This window comes from Larus michahellis, chromosome 1 (assembly GCF_964199755.1).
Source record: "Larus michahellis chromosome 1, bLarMic1.1, whole genome shotgun sequence".
Classification (NCBI taxonomy): Eukaryota; Metazoa; Chordata; class Aves; order Charadriiformes; family Laridae; genus Larus; species Larus michahellis.
This window is the reverse complement of record NC_133896.1, coordinates 94,251,384-94,273,300: the sequence shown is the minus strand read 5'-3', so window position 1 is coordinate 94,273,300 and position 21,917 is coordinate 94,251,384. Positions and strand designations below refer to the sequence as shown.

Sequence of the window (21,917 nt, the reverse complement as noted above, 5' to 3'; positions counted from 1 at the left end):
CTCCATTGCTGTACAGCAAGGAGAAAATCCCTGGGCACCTTTCCAACAATGGAATCAAAAAACATTTTTTTTGAAGAATGTTTCTGGATGTCTCTTACCTCATTATCTCAGAATCTTTCTTATAGCTACATGAAAAAACTGTGTGTTTGCCTGTCTCTCTGTAGAGAGACATACACATGGAGCTGAAAACATTGCTTGTCATCATAGAGATCCTCGCAACAACATGGCTGTGTTAACAGTTCAGGCCAGACAAAGTAAGCAGGCATACTGTCACTAATTCTAATGTTATGTCATAGGTGTAATGTTGTGGATGGGTATGGTGACAGACTCTGACTTGCATAAAACTTGTTTTAAGCACATGAATCAGCAAATGCATACAGTGCGATACAAAACAATAAGACTTTGAATTCTTAGCCTATAGCATCACAAAATGGGGCGGACAGCAGTTGTGATAATATTAGTTTATAGGGTTTTCCAAACTCCTGAAAGTTGAATTCCCTTTGAAGAGAAATGAAACAAAAATGCAGTCCCATGCACAGCAAGCAGCTACTCACAGTAGGGAGCCTAGACCTTCATCATGTGACACTCTCTTGTGAGTTAGTGTACTTGAAATGTCACAACTGCCCTATATGCATCTGAGTTAGCACCTGCTGAAATGAAAGGGGCGATTCACAATTCAAATCTGATTTCAGGCTTTACAGAAGCTCAAGCCAATATAGCTACATCACTTATACTTGAGTCACGATTGCAAAGATTTATTGGCAACCATAAATTTTGAGATTTAAGGCACATCTACCCAGAGGAATTAGTGCTTAGAAGGAAGGGTGTGGATTTTTAATATGATCGGTTTTGTGTGCTAACTCCCATAGAGATATTTTTAACACGTGCTAAAATTGTTACAGTATAAAATAGTGTAACTTTACTCTGCAAGTGGAATATGTTACTTCATTTCTAGAGCACACAAAATAGGAGGGAGTTACATGGGGTAATGTGCTAGGAGCTCACATTACTGCACATTCACAGTTACTGCACACTAACTTCTTTATGTAACGAACCATTAGACCCTTTGATTTTAAGTATAAGTTTAGACACTGGAAAACAGCCAGAAGACGTATCTGTGCATCTGCTGCTAGTCTGGTATGCTCCACATCTTGAGAAGTACCACCTAACCAGCTGACATCATTAGCATGCGTATGCCTTCTTTCCCCATCCCAAATGTGCAGTCCTGTAAATCACAGCAAGCTGAAATTCCCATCTCTTTAATGCTGTTTGAAATCGCTAAATCACTGCCTCTTTCCTTTGTGTCTACACAAACATTAGGTAAAGGCACCAATGTTAAGAAGTATGTTTAGTAGCTTGATCCATTTCCCGGGCTACAGTCTGCACTTGGAGGGCAAAGATCCAATGCCTCCATTTATCAACCGAAGATGGAGAGGGAGGGCTCATCAGTGCCTGGAGGCTCTTCAGCAGCTTGCTGTGTAAGTGTTCTACGGTTGGATAATTTAAAACAAACATACAAACAAAACCAACAAAAAGCCATGCACACTGAAGTGGAGATGACTGCAATTTGCTCCTACTTATATTTCGTTTGAAATTAAGAGATTGCAGCTGTTGTGGAGTATGGTTGCCCATCTGTTTCTTACAGGGTGGATGTTGCACATTCCTTCATCCCTGTGATATCTGCTTTGCAGCGGTTGCCGGGAAGAAGAAGAGAGTTATTTCAGTCTCTTATAGATCAGATAAGTTATGAAGACTTCAGTGACTCATGTGTGGTACTTCAGCGGGAGCTGTTTCCTTTTAGTCCCATGCAGTTGCAGCTGGTTAGATTGCTTTTGCTGCTCATTCAAGGGTGTATGGGGCCTGAACCAGGGCACCACATATTTAGTGTAGGGGTTTCTTAGTTGAACTTCCTCCTGGCATCACAATTTGGGCTTCTGATTCAGCAAGTATTTAAAGAAACATTTATGTATTTTGCCACACCATGCGTTTTTTTGAGTTCTCTTGTAGCTGTATTCAAGACTGCAGGCATCAGCCTAGGTAGTCGTTGTCAGAGGTTTTTGCTGCATTAACAAGCTAACTTTAGACCATGGGCTTTTCAGATGATGTGTGCTCTGAGGTTGCTGGTAACTAAGTTCTACCACATGCCAGACAGTAATCAAAGACGTTTAAGAGTGATACAGCAGATTTCACACCTGGTTATGTTCAGATTTGAAAGCATACTCTTCTCATTTCCATAGTAAAATAAGAATTTTGGAGCCTTTTTTATTATTATTTTCAGCATTTCAAACTGTCCCCAGGACATAAAAACCTCAGTGTTTTCTTATATTGTGCCTGTTATTCTGTAACAAGAACTTATTTGACACCTGTGCCGCTTTAAAATTGATTTATATTTCAACAACATGCATTTGAAAAATGTCTTGCAATTAACAAAAAATGAGAAATACATCCCCTCTGTTTCAACCTGCACTGATTGACAGTGTTGCTGATACTGAAGATAGAATATTTCCCAGCTGTCTTCTGTAGTTGCATTGCCTCTGCAAGGTTACCAGGAATAAATGCTCATTTATTTCAGCAAAGTCAGCAAATATAAGTCAAGGACATGCAAGAGGCAGGATCTGTGGAATAAAAGGGGCTGTTTCACTGGGTTCCCATTGTGCCTATAACTATACCATAATAGGATGAACAGCTTATGCTAATAAAGTTAGATCATAAGAATAATTGCCCACCTGTGCTGAATGAAACACACATCCATCTGGATGGAGCAACAGTCTGATATGTAAAGAGTCAGCTAGTGGAACTAGCCATCAGCTCAATTAACTCATTTGAATTACAAACACAACTTCACAATAATAGGTTGATTAGTGCTGAGCAAGTATCTCAGGTTACTGCACTGCATCCAAAACATTCCATTCTTTTTTGTTATGTGATATGACTGAAAGCACTGGGAAGAGATGACTTTAAACTTACCTTGGCAGTAAATTGTATGTCACGGGAGGTTAATGAAGCATCTCTCTATAGGCTTTGCTGTAGTGGGTAGCCATACTGTGGCTCCCCGAGTTCCACAGCACAGCTCGCAGGGCTTAGATGAGGTCTTTGAAGACAACTGATCTCAGCATACAGTCCTCTGTTTTGATCCCAGCTGTCGAGCAATGTTATGTATTGTTACTTGTATCTCTGTAAATATACCTCTGTATTTAAAACTAGGTAGCAGCAACCAACTCCAGTACCCACAATCCCATACATCTGAGGTCAGGATTCTTACAAGTTGCCAAAAACGGTCATACAAAAAACATGACCTTCAGGACTTGCTGTATATCTAGTTTAAGGAAATGACTTACCTTAATGGCATGATACGAGCTTTTTTTTTTGTTGAGAAGAGTAAGACTGGAATATAAAGTAGTTGTGAAATCAAATAGCAATCCTGATGCATAGCTTTCAAAGGACTCAGTTCTACCCATTCTCTCACTGACTGTCTTAATGAGGTCTACCTCGTGGTCTTCCAAAGCTTTAAAATAAAGAAAACCCTCCAAGATATTATGGAGAAAAATTTAAGCAGTCTGCCTACTTTAACTTCAAAATGGGGAGAAAAAATGAAGAAAGGCTGTTCTTGCAAAAGATATGCCAAAACCTACGCTTGTTCCAGCAAGGGTTTTGAAACATTCACATGGTCATCCTAATTTTTCTCCTTTATTGGAGAATTCAAATTAAAATTGTTGATTCTAAAATTTTCCACATTTGCTCAAAAATCTCTTTAGCTACTTTTGAACAGCAGAAAGTGGTTGTCTTACCCTTTGTTCATTCTTCTCCTTTACACATGTTTTCTGTTACAGAAAGTTTTTCATTCTTAAAGAAATGAGCTTGCTCCCCCCATTCCCAGTAAAAGTAGGTTACTTTACAAGGTCAAGCATTTACAAGTGGCCCATCGTTTTCATGACAAGCACATAAGAAAGTTTTATTAAAGATAGCAAATGACCATTTGTTGCCCACACATAGTGGGAAATAAACATAAAGTGTCAGACTGTTTTGCTATAGATGTAAGTATGAAAAAAGCAAAATAAAATTGCTTTTATAAGTATGGGGATTTTGTGGAATTTGTGGTGTGCATGTTTGATTGTGCAACCAGAGAAGTAGAGAGAGAGATTAAAAAAAAGAAAAAGAGCATAAGAAAAAAAGATCAGAATTGCTCTGAATGTACTTCTTAAATGATATGCTGTATTTTGGCTTTCAGAGCTCAATCTTCTCTTCAGGTACCTCAAATTGTGTATGAAGATCCTGAAGTTAGTGGACGGAATCGCTACAAATATTTTGCACGGTAAGGAATGAACTGATTTGAAACAGAGGTCAGAAGCTTGCTTTTGTGTGGTTTAAAGAGCACCTAAATAAATGCCAGAGCCTTATTTTCTCTGTCAGTTTTTTTGATCACTGCTATAGAAAACCTAAATAGTAACCAAGTCTTAAATCATAAGGTCTTTTTAAATTCACTTTATGCCAGAATTTTTAGGTAATGAGTTACCAAATAAGCAAATGTACCAGGCATTCTGTACTTAATAACTATAACTATTTGTAGAAAACTTTGATCTGTAGATCCTCCTACACAAAGGAAGAAGAAAATCTCAGAAAGCCATTGTGGTTCTTCAGACTCCCAGATAGGTGCCTTCTTAAGAAGGAACCTTTTAACTCCCGTTTTCTGCCAGGAGCAGAAAGGGAGCAAAAGGAATCCTTGATTAACTTTTCATCAATGTGGCCTACTGCAGGACTGCTCTGCTCCTTCCAGAATGACACCGCAGCAATGGACTCAAGATCTGAACCAACAGCTAGTGTACAAAGATTCTCCATTTAGTCACATTCACATATACTTTGAATTACATTCACTATTTTAGTCAGCAGCTATTGGTCAATATGTCCACTTTAAATATAAAAAAAAATAATGCCAGGTTTAATAAATTGAAGTTCCTTACGGCTCCTTTAATAACGACAAAAAAAAGGGCAAAGGTGATGTTATATTTTGTAATTTGAAATTAAGCTTTAAAGTCTCTCAAAGGCTAAGGGAAATTGATAGTGAACTGCGATATGCAAACTATAAGAATGCCTAAGAAGGAATTATTAATATGTTGTTGAGCCCATGTCACTTTCAAGATACTTCATAAAATACTGCAAAAGAAGGAAACAATCGAATTAGTAAGTCCAAAACAGCTTACCTTACCAGCTGATTGTAGGAATTCATTTCAGGATTTCAAGAAGTTATTAAAAAAAATAAAATCTCTCTCAAAAGCTTAAAGTGAAAAGAGTAAACTAATTAGTGAAAAATACACAAAGTGTTGTGAGCACACTTAAAACTAACTTCTTTTAATTATTGTCTTGTTTTGCAATTCCACTTTCCACTTTGACAGAAGAATAACACTCACTCCTACTGGTGAAACTTTCTCTGTTACTCCTTAGCTATGAAAGAATTATTTAATGTTCAGGCCACAATTCTTAAACATGCAACTACAGAACCTGAGTTGTGGAAAATCAGTGTAACTGCACTGAAATTAGTGGACTGCAGTTTTTCTAAACCGTAATGATCTTTTACACTTATGGTTGTTGTCTTACATTTGCATTCTCTCCTTTCAGACCTCTCATCCCTTATAATAAGCTGCTTCCACTAAATGTTGTTTACGCAATGGCAAAGTAAGTAGTGAGTTCTGGAACATTACTGTTGTAATGGGTCACATCTCACCAGAAAAAGATTGGGAAACTATTTACCTGGTGACCAATATTTTTCATAACAAACCAATGGGAAAAAGCATGTTAAGAGGTAAGAGTTTATTCACCATTGAGAATTCTTGAGGAAGCAGGTGACTCACTGTTTCAGAATTTGCTTGCAGTATAAAAGTAGTGCTTTGTGGGTAAAGGACATGTGCCTCAAGTGTGTTATGATTATGAGGCTTGAAACAGAAAGCCAAGTGCCTCTGAATCCTTGAAGAGATACCAATGCAAAAAAGATTCTCCAATTCAGCAATATTGTTGGAAAATCTTCTGATATTTTATTACAATGTCTGTGATAGTTGCAATACTGTTCAGTGGTGTAGAGCATCCATGAAGTAGTCTAACGTGGTTTTCAGTGGAGATCAAATTTTGAGGGGACATAAGAATATTCAGTTCCTAGTAGAGTCAATGGAAGTTGCACGTGCTTACATCAGAATTGAATTTTTGTTTTGGAATTGTTGGAAGGACAAACATGTAAGCTCAATTGAAGCAGTCCTACTTCATTTTACACTCAACCATTACTTTTTGTGCCCATGAAAAGCAATGCCTTAGAATGGATACATAGGGAAGATTTGTATGTAATAACTTCTGAGAACTGAAATGAGATTTCTGGATCATTTACCTAAGGAGGGAGGCTTCAGAGGACTTAGGGTAGCTGGGTAGCCCTCAGTCTGCTTTTACTAAAGATAATGGAGTTAACATCAGTGGGAGGAATGTTAGGATAAAACAAGACACACTTGGATATCCTACCTTTGACTTAGTGTTGCGTTTCTGGTTTGTTGGTTCGTTGTTTTTTTTTAATGAATGCGACAAATGTTCTTCCATCTTGCATCTCTTTTTAGGACAGAGCCCTGTGTCCATTCAGCTAGAAAAGACAGCAAGGTCTTCGGTCCCAAGTTACAAACTTTGGGCACACAGACAGATTACAGGGATGGTGAAGCCCAGACGGATCCCTATTCCCCTGAATATGTAGTTCCCAGTGGCTCAGTCCCTGAACTTCTGACACTTGCTACACTCACTTGGGGTGAGTTGTGAAATCAAGATAAATGATGATAATCATGTCGCCTCTTTAACAGGAGGTTCTGTTTTTTTCAGTGTCAGGTCTCAAGTTTATTGCCAGCTTTGGCAGCCCTTTGTTGTCTTCCTTAGAGGCACGTTATTTTATCTGTTTCTAAAATAGATATGATATTTTCCTACTTAATAGAGCTGTTCTGGGGCGTTTCATAAAGAGTTTTGAGATCATTCAATATGAAAAGGTCATATGTTTTACAGATACAAACTAGAAGCAGTTTTTCCATTTACCTACTGTTCTTCAGCTGTTCTGAGTTAGACATAAGTAAAAAATGAGTACAAATGCTGCTGCCCTGGAGTATACCTGTGATCCTTATCTCCCAATGTCCCACCTGCAATAATGGTGGACACTGTCCATGCCAAAGAAAGTGCTCATTCTAACAAAGTGTCATCTTGGAAAAGCCTGCAGTAGAGGAATGAAATGCTAGTGTTGATATCAACTAAGCTATAGCAACTGAAGGTGCTACTATTCCTTGTACTGTAAAATTTTACTGGCCTTGGAAGTATTTACTTCTGGCTATTAACAGTCCTGCTTGTGTTTAATGTATGGGGTTGTGCACATCCAGCCCTCTAGTACTTTTTGGTGGTGGTTATTTGCTGGCTTCACCATTCTCCTAAAGAGCTACTGCTTCTTGTCCCTGTAAGGTCGGGGGCTACCAGCAGGACTAGTTGAGGTGGAGATGATTGAACGTGCCCGGGAAAAACGTGCATGGGAAGCAACTCTTCCAGCCATGGACAATGCCTCACACATCGCGGAGAGGAGGAAAATGATGGAAGATATGGAGAGGAAGGAGTGGGCCTTTAGAGAACAGGAAATAGAAAAGTATGAGTCCAATTATGCTTTTTTTTTTTTTAATTATTGTCTGGATACAGAATGAACAAGAGGGTTTAGGGGATTGGCTGAAGGGTAAAAGCCTTTTATTTCTGTGAAAATCCCCTGATTTTGGGAAGGGGTATTTTTGTTAAATTTAATATGAGACTGCTACCATGATACTTTTCACCAGTGCTAAACTCACTTTTTAAAATGAAAGATTAAATAAGAGATATGCAATATGAACTATGTGTAAAGTAATCAGTTGGTATGTAGGATTTGATGATCATAGTATCGCACAGAACACTGCAGAGTACAGTAGGTCACACCTGCCCTTTCCTTTCCTTGCAGGTTGCAGGAGGTTCGACTGGAAGTCTTAAAGAAGCTGCTGCGGAGGCGAGAGGAGAATCAGAATGAGCTGGATGCCAAGCACTTGGATGATCACTGGCAAAATCATCAGAAGGCTAAAGAAGAGAAAATAAAAAAGATTCAGCATGACTGTGCACTGAGTAAGTTTGAAAGACAGGGAGAGAGCAGTATGAGACTTAGTTTTCAGACAAGCCGTTTCTATTTTCAGAAGGCTGCAGTCTTTATTCAAGATGAAACGGGTTGCATCCACAATATAGATATGCATGGCCAGCATTTGTTCTGGTCAAAAAGTAATGGTTTTATATTAACTAGCAAAAGTCCTTGTTGAATTTCCAAAGATATGGCTTTTTTAGAACTATTTGTGTGAAGAACCTTCTCACAGTTGTATTTCCTTTTCAGTGCTCAGGAAACTGATAGCTAAGAGGAAGAATGTGATGGGTAAGCTGGAGAGACGAGATATCATCAAAGAGTATACTGACTTTGCATCACAAACATACGCTCCTTTGTCTAGAATTGGTTATTTCCCAGACAACCATTCTGAACGCTATGTGGTAAAAAACTTCTATCTTAACACCTTTGCAGGTAAGGCATTTTGGAAGACTTAGTTTGCATGAGATATTTACTTAAAATATTAACAAAACTCAAATTTCTCTCCCCACTACTTCATCACTTAGTCACTGTTTGTGTTTCTTAGGACTGTGTGAACTAGAAGCATCTCTCCCAGATTCTGTCACCCAGGTCGAGATTAAAGCTCCAAAACCAAAGTATACTACCGCTAAGACTGGATTTATTAAAAGATCAGCAAGGCTAGAGGTGGAGCTGGCACAAGTTCACCAGGTATGGAGCTGCATCCAGCAGCCTGTCAGTTCCTCTTAGATTTGAACTGCTCAGAAATGCGATTGTGAAGACACGTGTGTAAGCTTTCTCCTAATTTCCTGTGCTAAATTCATATTTTCTGAAAGACATCTTCAAGGACAGAATGAATCAAACATTCAGCCTGTTGTAGTCATGACCAGTACTGCTCTGGAACCCAGCCTGTCAGTACTCTCTCACCCTAATACCCATGCTTCTGATTCAACCCTATAAAAAAGAAGCATAGATACTTCTGTCTTCCTACAGATCAGGTATTTGGATCAGAACGTATTACGTCAGTTAGAAATTCTCTCCCGCCACTTATTCATTCTCATTTCTCCCTTGCTTTTATAATGCACAAGTGGCAAGCCTACTGGTTACACTGTCAAACTAATAAATAAATCAAATCTGAATTCATATTCTAAAAATTCTGTGCATTTTAAAAAATGTACATTTTAAGTACATATTGTAAAAACACCTGCAGCAAAGCATTATTAAAATGACCCCACTCATAAAATTGGATCAGAACGGTGGATGCACATCACTGTTGTTCCCTAACAACAGAATCTGATTTGCAAACATGCTAATAGTGTTTTGCATATCTTAATTTATCACAACTGTTCATGCAGATGAGGTGTCCATATATGCAATTAACCACTGAGGAAAGAAGTGCCTCATTTACATCTACAATCACAATATTTGTAAATTGCATGTACTTTTAGGTACGCTTCTTGTGATGCTGTTGAGGGTTATCTTTTTTAAAATCAGGCGTATTCTTGGCTGGCTGCTGTATCTCTGAAAAATATTGAATTTCATTTGTAAAGCTTGGCAACTTTCACGTATGCTTTATTTAGTGAAGAAATATTTCATAATTGGAAATTATGTATATAGCTTTCTTGTTTTAGTGTAATTTAATCATACTCTCAATGCAGACAGTAACTTTGTGCTAATGAATTTTAAATTGAAATCTTGTTCTGAAAAATCAGTCATATTATCTCAAATTTAAATTCCACTGGATCTTATAAAAGATGAAACATTGCATCTGATTATTATTCAGAAGGAAAATTTTCACAGAAAAACTTGACTGCTACATGAATTGTTGAAGAACTAAGGACATCAATTCACTATGGTTTCAGAGAAGACACAGCAGGGTTTGAGTTTGTGTGCTTTTTGCATAAAATTCAAGTAGTGACTATGTATAATCTGGATCATAACACGGTTCTCATAGGCAGCAGAACATTAGCCCAAGCTTTCAGAGCTGAATTCCAATTATAGCAATTGTATTCCCTTTGTTCAAAATAGTTCTCATGGTTTGAAAGACTACAGTGGAGTGTCTAAACTGTAGTCACAGAGAAGTACGCCCTAATGCTGGTTGCTCACACAATAATGTCTCTATTCATAGAAAAAATGGTGGCCAAAGGGGGATGGAATGCAGAACAGAAGCAGACAATTCTACATATTTTCTTTCTTAAACCGATGTAGATCACTTGCTCTACATTGATTGATACCAACTGAGGGGCTAACATAACTAATACTCATTTACCCACCACAAAAAGGCAATATGTATTTTCTTTTAGGATCACAAAGCATTTCCTTTGCAGGCAAAGACGATAAATCCACTACGCAAAATTTAACTGCTGCTTTTAGATATACAGAAGTAGACACGAGACTAGTTGGTCCAGACAAGCAGAAAGTAATGACACTGTGAAACACGCAGGCTGCCTCAGCCACCATTAGATTTAAGCATTCTGTTCAGAGCAACAAGAAATTACTGCCCTAATTAGTGCTTGAGCTCTGTGGTGCTGTTACTGGTCACTTCTCCCATCAGAGGCTTTTGCTTCTTACGTTTGGTGGCTATAGCATGTTCTGGCTTAGCAGAGCCTCTCTGATGGGTCCAGCTCATAAGCTACTGGAGCTGTCAAGAACAGGGCAGTAAAGGGTGCAGAGCGCTTGAGTTACCGGAATTTAGCACTTGAGAGGACAGCTGTCTGACCACTTGGCATAAGCAGTCCCAATTGTGCCAACAACACAGTATGAAAGAGGTTTAAAGCAGGCAATTAGGGATCATCTTAGAAGAGCACTGTGTTGCTTTGCATTATTTCTATAGCTGAGCAGCTAAACCAATTTTCTCTTCAAAAGCCTCTTTTTGGTGCAGTCCTAGCACACTTAATCTATAAATTTTCTCCCATAATCCTAGAAATAAAGCAGACTGTAGAAAATTCAGAGACTACACAGTGATCTAGCTCTAGAATGAGTTTCTTTCATTTTCCCTGGATAATCTGTGGAAGGAGCTGGCAAACAGAGGAGGAATGCTAGATTTTGGATTCAGAGTTATTTAATTTTAATAAAGGAATTTCCCAAGGCTTGCTTCTCTGGCCAAGAAAGTGGCAAGATGGACAGGTCCTCCTCATTGTGTTCCTCTTGGTTTGCCGTATGGAGGGTTTTCCTAAGTTTAAAGCTTCTAAGAAGGGGTAAGCAATTATCCAAGGAACTACAAAAAGGACCCATGTCCTCTTGAGAACAAGAACAGTTTCTTCCAGCTTTGAAATTAAGCCAAAAATAAGTGATTTTAGAAGCGGACTTTTTGAGGACCATCCTGAAGCCTTTTGCAGGAGTATTATGCACACTCAGTATTCTTTGAGTGATTCTCTAAAACGAGAACATGGCAGAAACAGCAGTGACCCAGGTTTTACAGTAAAAACAGCGATCTGTATCTTAAGCTATATCTGTAAAAGGACAAGGAAAGCTAGTTCTTAGCCAGTGCAGATGACAGTGCTCTGAGGAATGTGAGCGAGCCATTATATAGACAGCCTTCTGTTAAAATCCAAGGCATTAAGGAGATAGCATACTGATACAGCTAATTACTATAGGAAAGAAATGCAACTAGGTAACTGAATACACCAAGGAACAGAGGAGCTGCTAGAAGAAATCCCAGTGCAGAACAATGTGTGACTTTAGGCTGACCCTGTATCCTCTGGTGACTCAAGAGGGGTGAAGTGTCAGGTAGTTTCAAAGTGCCAGATCAAGATGATGTCAGAAAAAGAATCTTTCACCTCAGCATTAAGTGCAACTCTCATCACGTCTGTTTTCCTTTATGCAGTTGCTGGAAGGAGGTAGAGAAGTAGGGGGGGGGCAAGAATGTCTCTGGAGAAGATCACTGCCAACTTCAGAGCGTAGGAAAACCTGTTCAAGCAGTTTCACCAAGAACAGATCTCCAACACAGTGTTAGTTGGCTCATGCTGAGACAAGCTCTAAGAGCTCTCATGCCAGTCTTGATCAACCAAGGTGCAGCAGCCATGCTGCATTGCAAAGTAGGTAGTCATTCCATCCTTGATGATCTCACCTTCTTCACTCGCAGGTAAAAAGGTAGAAAGAGAAACATGACTGCATACTCTGTGCTGTACACGAAAATAACATATACCTAGTGTCTTGTGAAAAGGAGAGGATCACAGAGAAGATACAGAAGGAATCTAAAGAATGATTTCTTTGAACGGAGAGTTGTTTCTCAAGCCACTATCCTGCCAAGAGTTCTGCTTCTATCAGAATCTAGCAAAGAAGCTAGTGTATGGCCAAAAGCATGGGTGCCATTTGCTGTTCACTGCATTTGGCAGGAAAATGAAAAGGAGATGAATGGGGTAGTCCTTCACTGTCCAGTCTAACCAGATTATACCATGACTCTGAACCTACTACCTGAAAAAAGTAAGGTAGTCTATCTCAGAAAAATTAGAGTGTGATATGCAGGCAGTAACATTTGAAGTACATTGTTCAGAAATGTAGCACTTTTTTCTTTTTAAAGAAAGGATTTCACATCGATTCTTGGGCCCTGGTCTCCCGATTTCGAAAAACGGTAACTTGTTAAGTTAGGTAGAACCAGTTAATGCAAAAAACGTATTTTCTTTTCTTTCATTAAAGTGTTAAAATAACTTAAACCGTCAGATTAGACAAATCAAATAGTAAGCATTTTCGATTTAGTAAAGATAGCAAAGCAGGCACTAGACCGGGCTGACATGAAAATGTAAAACCACTTCTGGGAACTGCAATATTTCTGAAATCTACATTAATAAGAATTCCCTCTTGTCAGAAGTGCTCATAGATTTTTCTGTCTTTAAAAGTTGTTATTCTGGTTGTATTTTTTTATTCTGGCTAGCAAGAAACATTTTTTGAGGCTAAGGTTTTATTAGAAAAAAATCTTATGAATGCAACATTGTACTAATAAACATAGGAGCCATTGTTTTCAAAAGAATCACAATTATAGCAGCTTTTTTCTATCAATTCCCCGCCCCCCGCATCGTGCAGAACACCTTATAAATCATAGCAAGCACTGTTATAATCTTCAAGCCAGAGAGCTCTAAGGTCATCAAATACAAGAAACAGTTCAGAAAATCTCTCAATATTTTTGAGCTATAACCATTTCACGTGGCTTATAAGCAGTTTATAGGCTTTGATTCTTGCATTATTAACACGGTCCATTTCAGAAGTTTTCAATAATAAAGCATTTTATGCCCTCCACATAGAAATCTCTTTCCTTTTCTGGAGCAATTAATTATCCTGGCCTGAAAGATTGGATCCAATATGCAAGAAGAGTTTTGTACAATGACCACTGGAGTTTCAAAACTTCATTAATTTCAGAATTACATTCTGTGCAAGTGCCGTCAGTTTCCTGTTACTGGAGAGAGAAATTCAGCATGGGATTTTTTTCTTAAGTTTTTCTTTGGTTTCCCTCACTAGTGAAATACTGTATTTGAACATTTGAAAGAGAGCAAGTGAGAAAAGAAAAAGGCACATTTTTCCTTGCTGGAATATGTCTGTTCTTTCAGTAATAAAGACTGTAGATTCAGTAGTAGGATTATAATTTGGAAGGTGCTTTAAATGTACATACTCTCTTCCCTTTTCTTTGTGAGTCAAAGTGTGATGTCCTACAGTAGGCAAGCGTTGCTGTACAGTTGAAATGGTTATCTGAATATCTTGTTCTAAGTAGCTTGCGATGGGAAGTTGGCAGGACTTCGGCTCTCTAAATAGTTTGAAAATGTCTTGAAAGAGTTGAGGCCGTGGTGCATTCCCACTCCTAGCCTGCTTTGCCTGACAAGGTTTGGCATCTGCCACCAAACCGCTATGAGAAAGATAAAAGCTACTCTTAATGGGCTTGTGGATTTTCTTGGTAGAAGGAAGTTATCAGGCAAGTTAGTTTCCCTTTCGCCCTTAGTCCATTTGTGCAGTTGCTGTAGGCCAGTGGGCTGCTGGGCTGTTGCAGATGGGCAGAGAAGAGTTTCAAAACATATTTTGCAAGAAAGGGGTCCTGGGTCATTCAGTTCAACCCTGCACAGTAACAGCATATCGCACAAAGAAGTTTCACTGAGGAAGGGCCAAAGAACAGTGACAATACGCTCTTCAAGTGACCCCTTTTCATAAAATGTCCTGCCCACATAACATTTCTAGCCCACAGTAACAAGCATTATGCCTATAGGTAAAGGCAAAGAGTTATAACCATTCTGTAAGGATATGTAAACTGTAATTAAATTGTGATATCCCTACCCATTTTTCATGTTTTGAAAGAATCTTACCTCTCTCTTACAGGAAAACAATTAATGTTTTTGTCATTGCGTAAGGATAGTAACACAAACACCTGCCTCTGCTTGCATATGGGTCACTGTTTAATTGTTTCAATGAGATTCCTATTTTAAAATTAAAAAAATAAATAAATCTGAAACATGCTTTTACTTTAGAATGTGTTATATTAGAGGTTAAGTTCACACCAATTTTAGATTAATTTTAGGTGACTCATCCTATTTAATTGCTGATGGCTTATTTACAAATATAGTAAAATTACTCCTACTTGTAAATATAGTAAAATAGCTCCAGCTTCCATCTTACACATGATTTTGAAGTTCCCATCAATGTCTTCTGACCAACCAGTAGTCTAATCTACTGACCATATTCAGTTTTTCAGTGCGGTAGGAAATAGAAGCCACAAGCCTGCAAAGTGCAAAATACTTTCAGCTCCCTGTAGTCAGTGTGCTCAGCAACAGTCAGCATCTAGAGGACTGGCCTTATAGTGTTTTTCTGTCTAGCTGTTGGAAACTGAAGTTTTGCTTAGCATAAGTAGCTAGATTGGTGAAGCCTTCCTTAGGTCGCAAGCTGTAACCTAGCAACATAGTGAACTTAGGCTGAACTCCTTTTTAGTCCAAGAAGAATGGCTAGAAGTCTTGTATGATCAAAGGAAAGGGAACTATAATTTTTGGAAATGAAGAAAGGGACCATTCTTCCTGGAGGCAGCAGAAGACGGATGAGAGCCAGGTGCAGATGGGACAAAGATCATGAAACTGTGTAAGGAGGTAAAAGCGCCTGCACCAAAACTCCAGTCACTGAAGAGGACACGTAAGCATTGAACAGTTTGATTGGACAAAAGACATGCACTTTTGCGTGAACAGGTGCACGAACAGCTTATGTGGCTCTTCTTGGAAGCAGCCAGCTCGAGCTGTATTAAACCAACTCTGTGACAGAACCTAACTTTCTGAACTCTTCTTCCCAGTCAGAGGCTAAGATTGGATCCAGCCTCACCTGGACTTCTCTCTGGGAAGCAGTTTAGAAAGCAAGGTGGTCCAATCTGAACCTTGCAACTCTGCGGGAGGGCCTTCCCAGACTCTTCTTTAACACTAGCCCAGATCTCATCAAATTGTATGTCTATTCCAGGCACTACTGGAAAAGAAGAATAAAGTCAAGGAGCCAAAGAGGCCCCTCCGTTTTCTTGAAAAAGTAGAAAAGCCTGTTCCTCGGCCACCCACTCCAATCCTGGAAAAACCATCAATTGTAAGTGGGCTGGGTTTAGAACTTTTTTTTCCTGTTGATCCCTGATTGTTTACTACATGGTTGTTAAAGGAATGCCCAGAGAAGAAAAGAAGTGAGCTTTATCTTTTTTGTGTGTATCCATGTTAGAAATAGCCATCACTATTTCTTAAGACTCTCTTAATCTCTCTCTCTATTCTGTAAAGATACTAGCAGCTGAAGAATTGAAAATCTTTTACAGTATCTGTTGGCCAAGTCCTTAACTAAACTTTATTTTATAAAGACATAAATTAGTATACATGTTACTCCCTTTTTCTTGGGGAACAAAAAGGCAGATGATGATGATGATTATTATTACTATTATTATTATTAGTCTTGCAACCTTTTGATCTGACAACACTATCGTAATCCAGCAGAGCAATTAAGTTTAGTCCCATTGAAGTCAGTGAGACTTCGGGTGCTTAGCACTGAGCATGCCCTTCATTAATTTGCTGGAGTGAAGCTCTTGTCATCATGCAGGATGCAGTCTTTGATGAGCATGCTCCAGTTCACAGAAAATGATTCGTCTGGAGAGAGTGAAATAGCAATAATGATGTGTCATGGGGGATGTGATATGCTGTAGGAAAAAACAACTTTTTAGGCAAGGCTGCAAATTCTTTTCCTTTCTTAAAGTGACATGCTTAAGAGGTGGTTGCCCCAGTGGATCACTTTGTCTGCTTATTAACACCATTTTCATGATGTAGTAAGAATCAGATGCAATTACCATTTAAACTTGTGAATTTAAGAAAGTCACACAACCATGAAAGTGAGAGAGAGAAAGACTTACTAGAACATCCATGCTGTCTTTCTTTGTGCAGTATGATGTCCTATGTTTTATACAGTCTATTTTAAGATGACTGAAACAAGAGTATCTCCTTGGGTAGAGCTTTCCACAGCTTTACTAACTCTTGGGTATTAGATATTGTATTGCAGTGGTAGATTAACGCTATTTAGATTTATCAGTTTAGCAATTTTTAAGTACTTCCAGGTAACATGGAAAGAAATCAGAAAGATTTATGCCCCAGTTGTAGTCATTCTTGAGCGTGTTCACAGACTATAGTTTTTTTAAGAGTTCCAATATAATAGAATACCACCTAAATGAATTCTGTCAACATTTGTTTTATTTTCAAGTATCTTTATATGTGAACGCATAAGAGACTGGAGCTCTCCCGTGAAGCTCCATCTGTAAAATCAGGACACTTCAGCCACTGAAGAGCAGCACTAACATCTCTTGCCTTGCAGAATCCATGTTAGGTTTCTCCTACCAGCTGGCTGGAAGGAGCACTGAAAGCAAAGCTCTTCTCTGTTGCTAATGCTTCTCTTCCTGCCATACAGATACAAGTACCCACTGCTAAGTGCACCAGCCTCTTCCCGCTAGAGTTGAGGATCTCAAAAGGAAAGCATGCCAGAGTGACAGGCAGGTGGCATTGACCACAAGGCATATAAAAGAAAGTGGAGACAATGGAGGCACTACTGCATGCCTCCTCAGCTCCTCTCCCCTAGTAATTTCTTACAAACTTATTGGTCACAACAAGCTCCCAGAGCGCCTCTGAATTCCTTCACTGGTTTATCACTTTTTCCCAGCCCCCTCTAGTTTTCAGCCTGCTCCTGGATCCTTCTATATCCTTAATTCCTTTTTTTTTTTTTTTTCCTGCAGGGCATGATAAGCTTTCCATCTTGCCTCATTCTTTCCTGCTGGTCTGTAGCAGGCAGATGGAGAAGTTGATGATTACCCTTGCTAAGCCATCATTTGCAGCACTGAAGAACAGAAATACAGGAAAATGTAACCCACAAAAATCTAAGCCAAATCTTAGTTTACATGAAACCAAGAAGTTTGGCTTATCTGTCCAGTATACGTGCCATCTCCATTTCCAAAACTCTGTTCTGAAGGGCACACTGTAGCCAGGTGATAAGCTACAGTTTAGCTCTCTGACTGGACTGGAACTTCATCCATTCTTTCCAGAAAAAAGAACATACCAAATCATAAGGCAGTCCTTTGGCTAGTTCTGCTTTGCTTCTCCTGGGCGGTGGCGTGGAAGGTGGGAAAGCTTCCTTTTGCGTTTGGAAAACTTAATCTTCAACACCTAGGAAAAAACAGATACTGAGATTTAAGCCCACACCACATCTCTCATCCCACACTCTTCTCTGTTTTTCTGGCACTTCTAAAATACCGCATTTCAATGCAGACCTCACAGGCTCTTTATTAAAAAAGCTTCATTGCAATTTTTAGGTTGCTTTTTATCTTTCTCAGGCACCCAATGGGATTTTTCCTTCTGCTACTGTCAACTCCAGACTAGAAGACCTCTCAGCAAGAAAAAATGCTGCCAGTTGTGCTTCCTTCATTTAAAATAAGGCTTTTTAAATTTTTTTTCCTCCTACGGTCATGTCCCCTTTTCCATTATGCTCCATCATTCTTCCAAGTTGGTATCAGTCACACAATGCTAGGCCAGTAAAGTTCTCAAAGAGACAAATCACAATATAATGTAATTAATTTTACTTCCAAACTATCACTTTCTGAGTCTTGAATTTACTGAGTTAGTCTGATAAAGGTCACCACTGGAATAAATATCAAAAGAAAAATTTTATGTGTTGCCTTTTAATTTAGTCCCTTTAGTTATGCTTACCAGCTCTCTTGCATCTCCTTCAATAATAATTCTATCCCCTTAGTGTCTTGACCTGTTAAATTAGTGTAGCTGATGCTCATTTTGCAAACTTAGATTCAGTCAAGCTACAAATAGTACTTCTAATGCATACAGTAATTTTCTCTATCAACATCTCCTTATCATTAGGTACTCGTCTCTAAAGACCCTCTAAAATCTCAACTAGAATCTAATTATACAGCCGTTCTCCCCCATCTCTTGTAAAACATGGAAGTGTGAATTATTCCGACTCACCTTCCTTTCCCTAGAAATTAGAAGAATGTTCAGAAACAATTGAGAAAAAGCTGGATATGAGTTAGACTTTTCAATAGTTAGACGGATAATCTATAGAAATGTCAGTCTCCAAAGAAATAATTAATTATTTTGTGGATATTTGTTGTGTTTTGGCAGGACGAAGAGGAAACGGAACTGGCAGTGATCTGTCTGCAGAAGTTGATCCGAGGCAGGGCTATTCAGAACATGGTATCCAGTGTCTCTTTGTTTATGTCTCCCTTCAGAATGATGGTGGGAATGATTGAAAGTGTGTTTGCAATCTTTCTTCCACAGCACTAATCTAGGGTAATGAGGCTCCTGGAGCATATCCTCCTGTATGTTATCTGGAGTCCTTCAAGGCTGAAATCTTTGCTCTCCAGCCCAAATTTCTTACAGAAACTTCTAGGTTCCTACACATGTCTGTGAGTGTCTCCCCGTTCCTGACATCCCCTACACCCAGCTGTATATTTAGATGCTTTCTAGCAGGATTACTCAAATGGAAAATTCTAGACTAGCTCTGAACCATGAGTACATTTTGCCTTGATTATGCCAAGATCCCAGGAACAGGAAACCTCCCACATCCCAGCAGGGCAGCTTGTATTTCATACCATCTTTCCAGTTTCCTGTGATGGTGAGCTGAACCTTAGATGAGGAGCAGCTCAAGCATACCACCATGCTTTCCAGCAAGTGCAGGACCCATCATTCTGCTTTCAGTGGAGCGGAAATGGGTCTAGGTAAAAATTAATTGAGTAACCATGCCTCGTGGGCTTTATATTAAGCAGGTCTATCACTTTTGATCAGACCCATCCAGAAGGTTTTGTTTTCATGCCTGCTGAGAATATAATTGATATTCTCTCTTGCACTAACTAATGTTTGTGAAGTGTTCCCATATGGGACCGTGACCTGAGCTTTAGCAAACAATGCAGTACTGTGAAAGTGGCTTGAGGTGGAATAGTCTTCCCAAGCCTTCTCCAGTTCTGTGGTCATCTGTGAGAAGGATTCTGCCATTGCAAGACTGTTGACTTTCACATCGTGAAATGTCCCATCATTTTAGGAATCTTCTTCCAGCTACTACTAGATCAGAAATATATGACTCAGTTGGAGAATGATGTGAGTAGGGTTGAGTGATCCTTTGTGGCTGTTGGACGTCCTGTTGGAAGACAGGGGGAATGAAAATAATAAGACAGTGTCAGGGAAGGGCTGGGCCACATAACCCGATAATAGGGACAGCAGCAGTTTCAGCAATCTCCCCACCAATTTATTGCTTTGAGCTGTTGCCGGACTCGCTAAAAACAAAGGTCAGAGAACAGTAGATGTTGAAACAGGAGACATCTAACCCTGGACTGAGGAAAAGGGGCACTGCTCACACTGGGAAGCTTTGACATTGAGGTTGATATAACAAGATATCCAGAAGGCTATTGCCCTTTTCACTTGACATTGGTGTTGCTGTTCCACATTCCTGTGGTTTGAGTTCTGGGTGAGGCCAAACAGAATGAAGAAAATAAATTATTTTATAATAAAGTAGCAAGGGATCATCTATACTCCACAGCAGAAGGTTTCAACTTTCATCTTCTATGCAGGAGGGTTTAGGTAAGATTTACCTGAAAGCAATAGTGTTTGCCCAAATGTGGCCACAAATTTGTTACTAGGTCTTGGAAAGAGCTGACCCTGCAACATGGAGAAAAAAGGTGTGCTCTGCTGGCAAAACATGTTGATCTATATTCTCCATTTAATATGCTTGGTTGTTTAACTTTATTTTAAAGATGTTTGAAGGGAAGGAGAAGCGGCTGGAACTGATTCGAGAGCTGCACACCACCACTCTCACACTCCAGGAGGACAGACAGCTGCTTTTGAAGGCAGAGGAGCAAATGACACTGGCCCTAGAGCAACAGCACGACTTGCAAATGCACAAGGTTTGACTGTATAGATGGGAAGGCTGATTCATGACACTGTCTTGACCAGGCACTCTGCTCTTGCAGGACCACCAATACTCTCTCATTTAATTTCTTTATGTTTTCTATTGTCCACAGCACAGAAAGCATCCCAAGTAACAAAAATGCTCTCCTAGCACAGGCCAAGCATTGAATGCCTGAGGGGCTAAAATTGCTTTCACTGCTGTGGGGACTCTGGGGAATCTCAGAAACAGACTGAGGCGCCCTTCCCGCAGCTGCTACCCAGGCTGCACTTGCTTTGTTTGCAGACAGAGCACTTATTTATATTTACAGGGCTTTGAACAAACTGCACTGTCAGATGAACCTCAGTTTTCCCACGTTTCAATCCATTTGACTAGTGCTGTGACCTGACATCACAATACGTGCTTGTCACTCACATCTGTCAGATGTTTTACTGAATGTGTGCTACTGCACTGTCATTTTCCTGTTCCTTTTCTGGCTTGGCACTTTCTCAGGCTCCTCCTCAGGCATAAAGCATCACAAAAAAAGCCAAAGCAGACTTACTTTGTAAATCTTGCTGGGCTCGAGACTTCTAGGACCGTAGCAATGGTTTCACGTTGTTGTAGTTGCCACTGTTATGGAGAGCAGAGAAATTTTGGTCTCTATAGTCTGCCAAGGATCTAGTGAGAGCTGGAGATGCAAATTCCCATCCTATTTCTTTGCAGGGACACAACCTTCCAGAGCAAAGTGAATCAAATAGCACATGCTGGTCTAAAATGGATCATAAAGAAATTTTGTCTGCATTTCAGATATACAGAATCTCCCCCATTCCTGCAGATTTTCGTATATTTTTTACTGCTCTCCTGTTTTTTCAGTGACCAGCTGTGAGGCAATTCTGCAGGTTCCAGATTATGATAACAGCATCCACTGGCCAGCTGGCCTGGTGGAGAGGAAGCCAGACCACTGCTTCCTGCTGGGTGGGCAGCAACAAAATTTCCCCTCAGATCTCAGTAAAAAATGAACTGAGTAACTGTGTTTTACTGTTTATAATTTCCAGATGCTCCCTCATACAAAGGGAGCCCAGGTGTGGAACACAGGAATATAGAATTTTTCTACTGAGGAGTTAAGAGAAATATAAAAGCCTTAGGCATTAGGAACTTGAAATGCTCCTTCTCTTCTGGAATCCCAGGTGAGAGCGAAGGAGACAGCAGTTCAGACACCATAATGCCATTCAGAGAGAAGGAGAGAGGGCAAATGGTAAAGATGCTGACCTCTGATCCCAGAATTTCCTTTTGGGAGAGCCACTATCCCCCTCTGCTGGTATCTGCCTCCTCTACTCTAGCAATTTTTTTTACTATGTCTCTGAATGCACACAGTACAAGGCTCAGGTCTTCAAACATTGTGGACTTTAAACATTCTGGAATGCATGTGCAGGAGTTT

The 21,917-nt window shown here is 39.5% G+C and overlaps 1 protein-coding gene across 6 annotated transcripts in view; it reads left to right on the top strand.

The window, feature by feature from the left end:
• The window catches only part of CFAP91 (cilia and flagella associated protein 91), a 34,632-nt gene that overhangs the window by 1,829 nt on the left and 10,886 nt on the right, over positions 1-21,917 (top strand). For 2 of the 6 annotated variants that reach the window (XR_012588204.1, XM_074593786.1), the window contains exons 3-13: positions 1,321-1,478; positions 4,229-4,312; positions 5,614-5,670; positions 6,591-6,772; positions 7,465-7,642; positions 7,982-8,139; positions 8,399-8,581; positions 8,694-8,836; positions 15,542-15,658; positions 18,724-18,795; positions 20,349-20,498. Coding sequence is in view for 4 of the 6 variants with exons in the window: in XM_074593786.1 (XP_074449887.1) it covers positions 1,321-1,478; positions 4,229-4,312; positions 5,614-5,670; positions 6,591-6,772; positions 7,465-7,642; positions 7,982-8,139; positions 8,399-8,581; positions 8,694-8,836; positions 15,542-15,658; positions 18,724-18,795; positions 20,349-20,498 (1,482 nt within the window). In the remaining 2 variants the exon portion in view is untranslated. The remainder of the gene's footprint in view (positions 1-1,320; positions 1,479-4,228; positions 4,313-5,613; positions 5,671-6,590; positions 6,773-7,464; positions 7,643-7,981; positions 8,140-8,398; positions 8,582-8,693; positions 8,837-15,541; positions 15,659-18,723; positions 18,796-20,348; positions 20,499-21,917) is intronic. The other 4 variants (XR_012588209.1, XM_074593796.1, XM_074593818.1 and 1 more) reach the window with 3 other exon arrangements.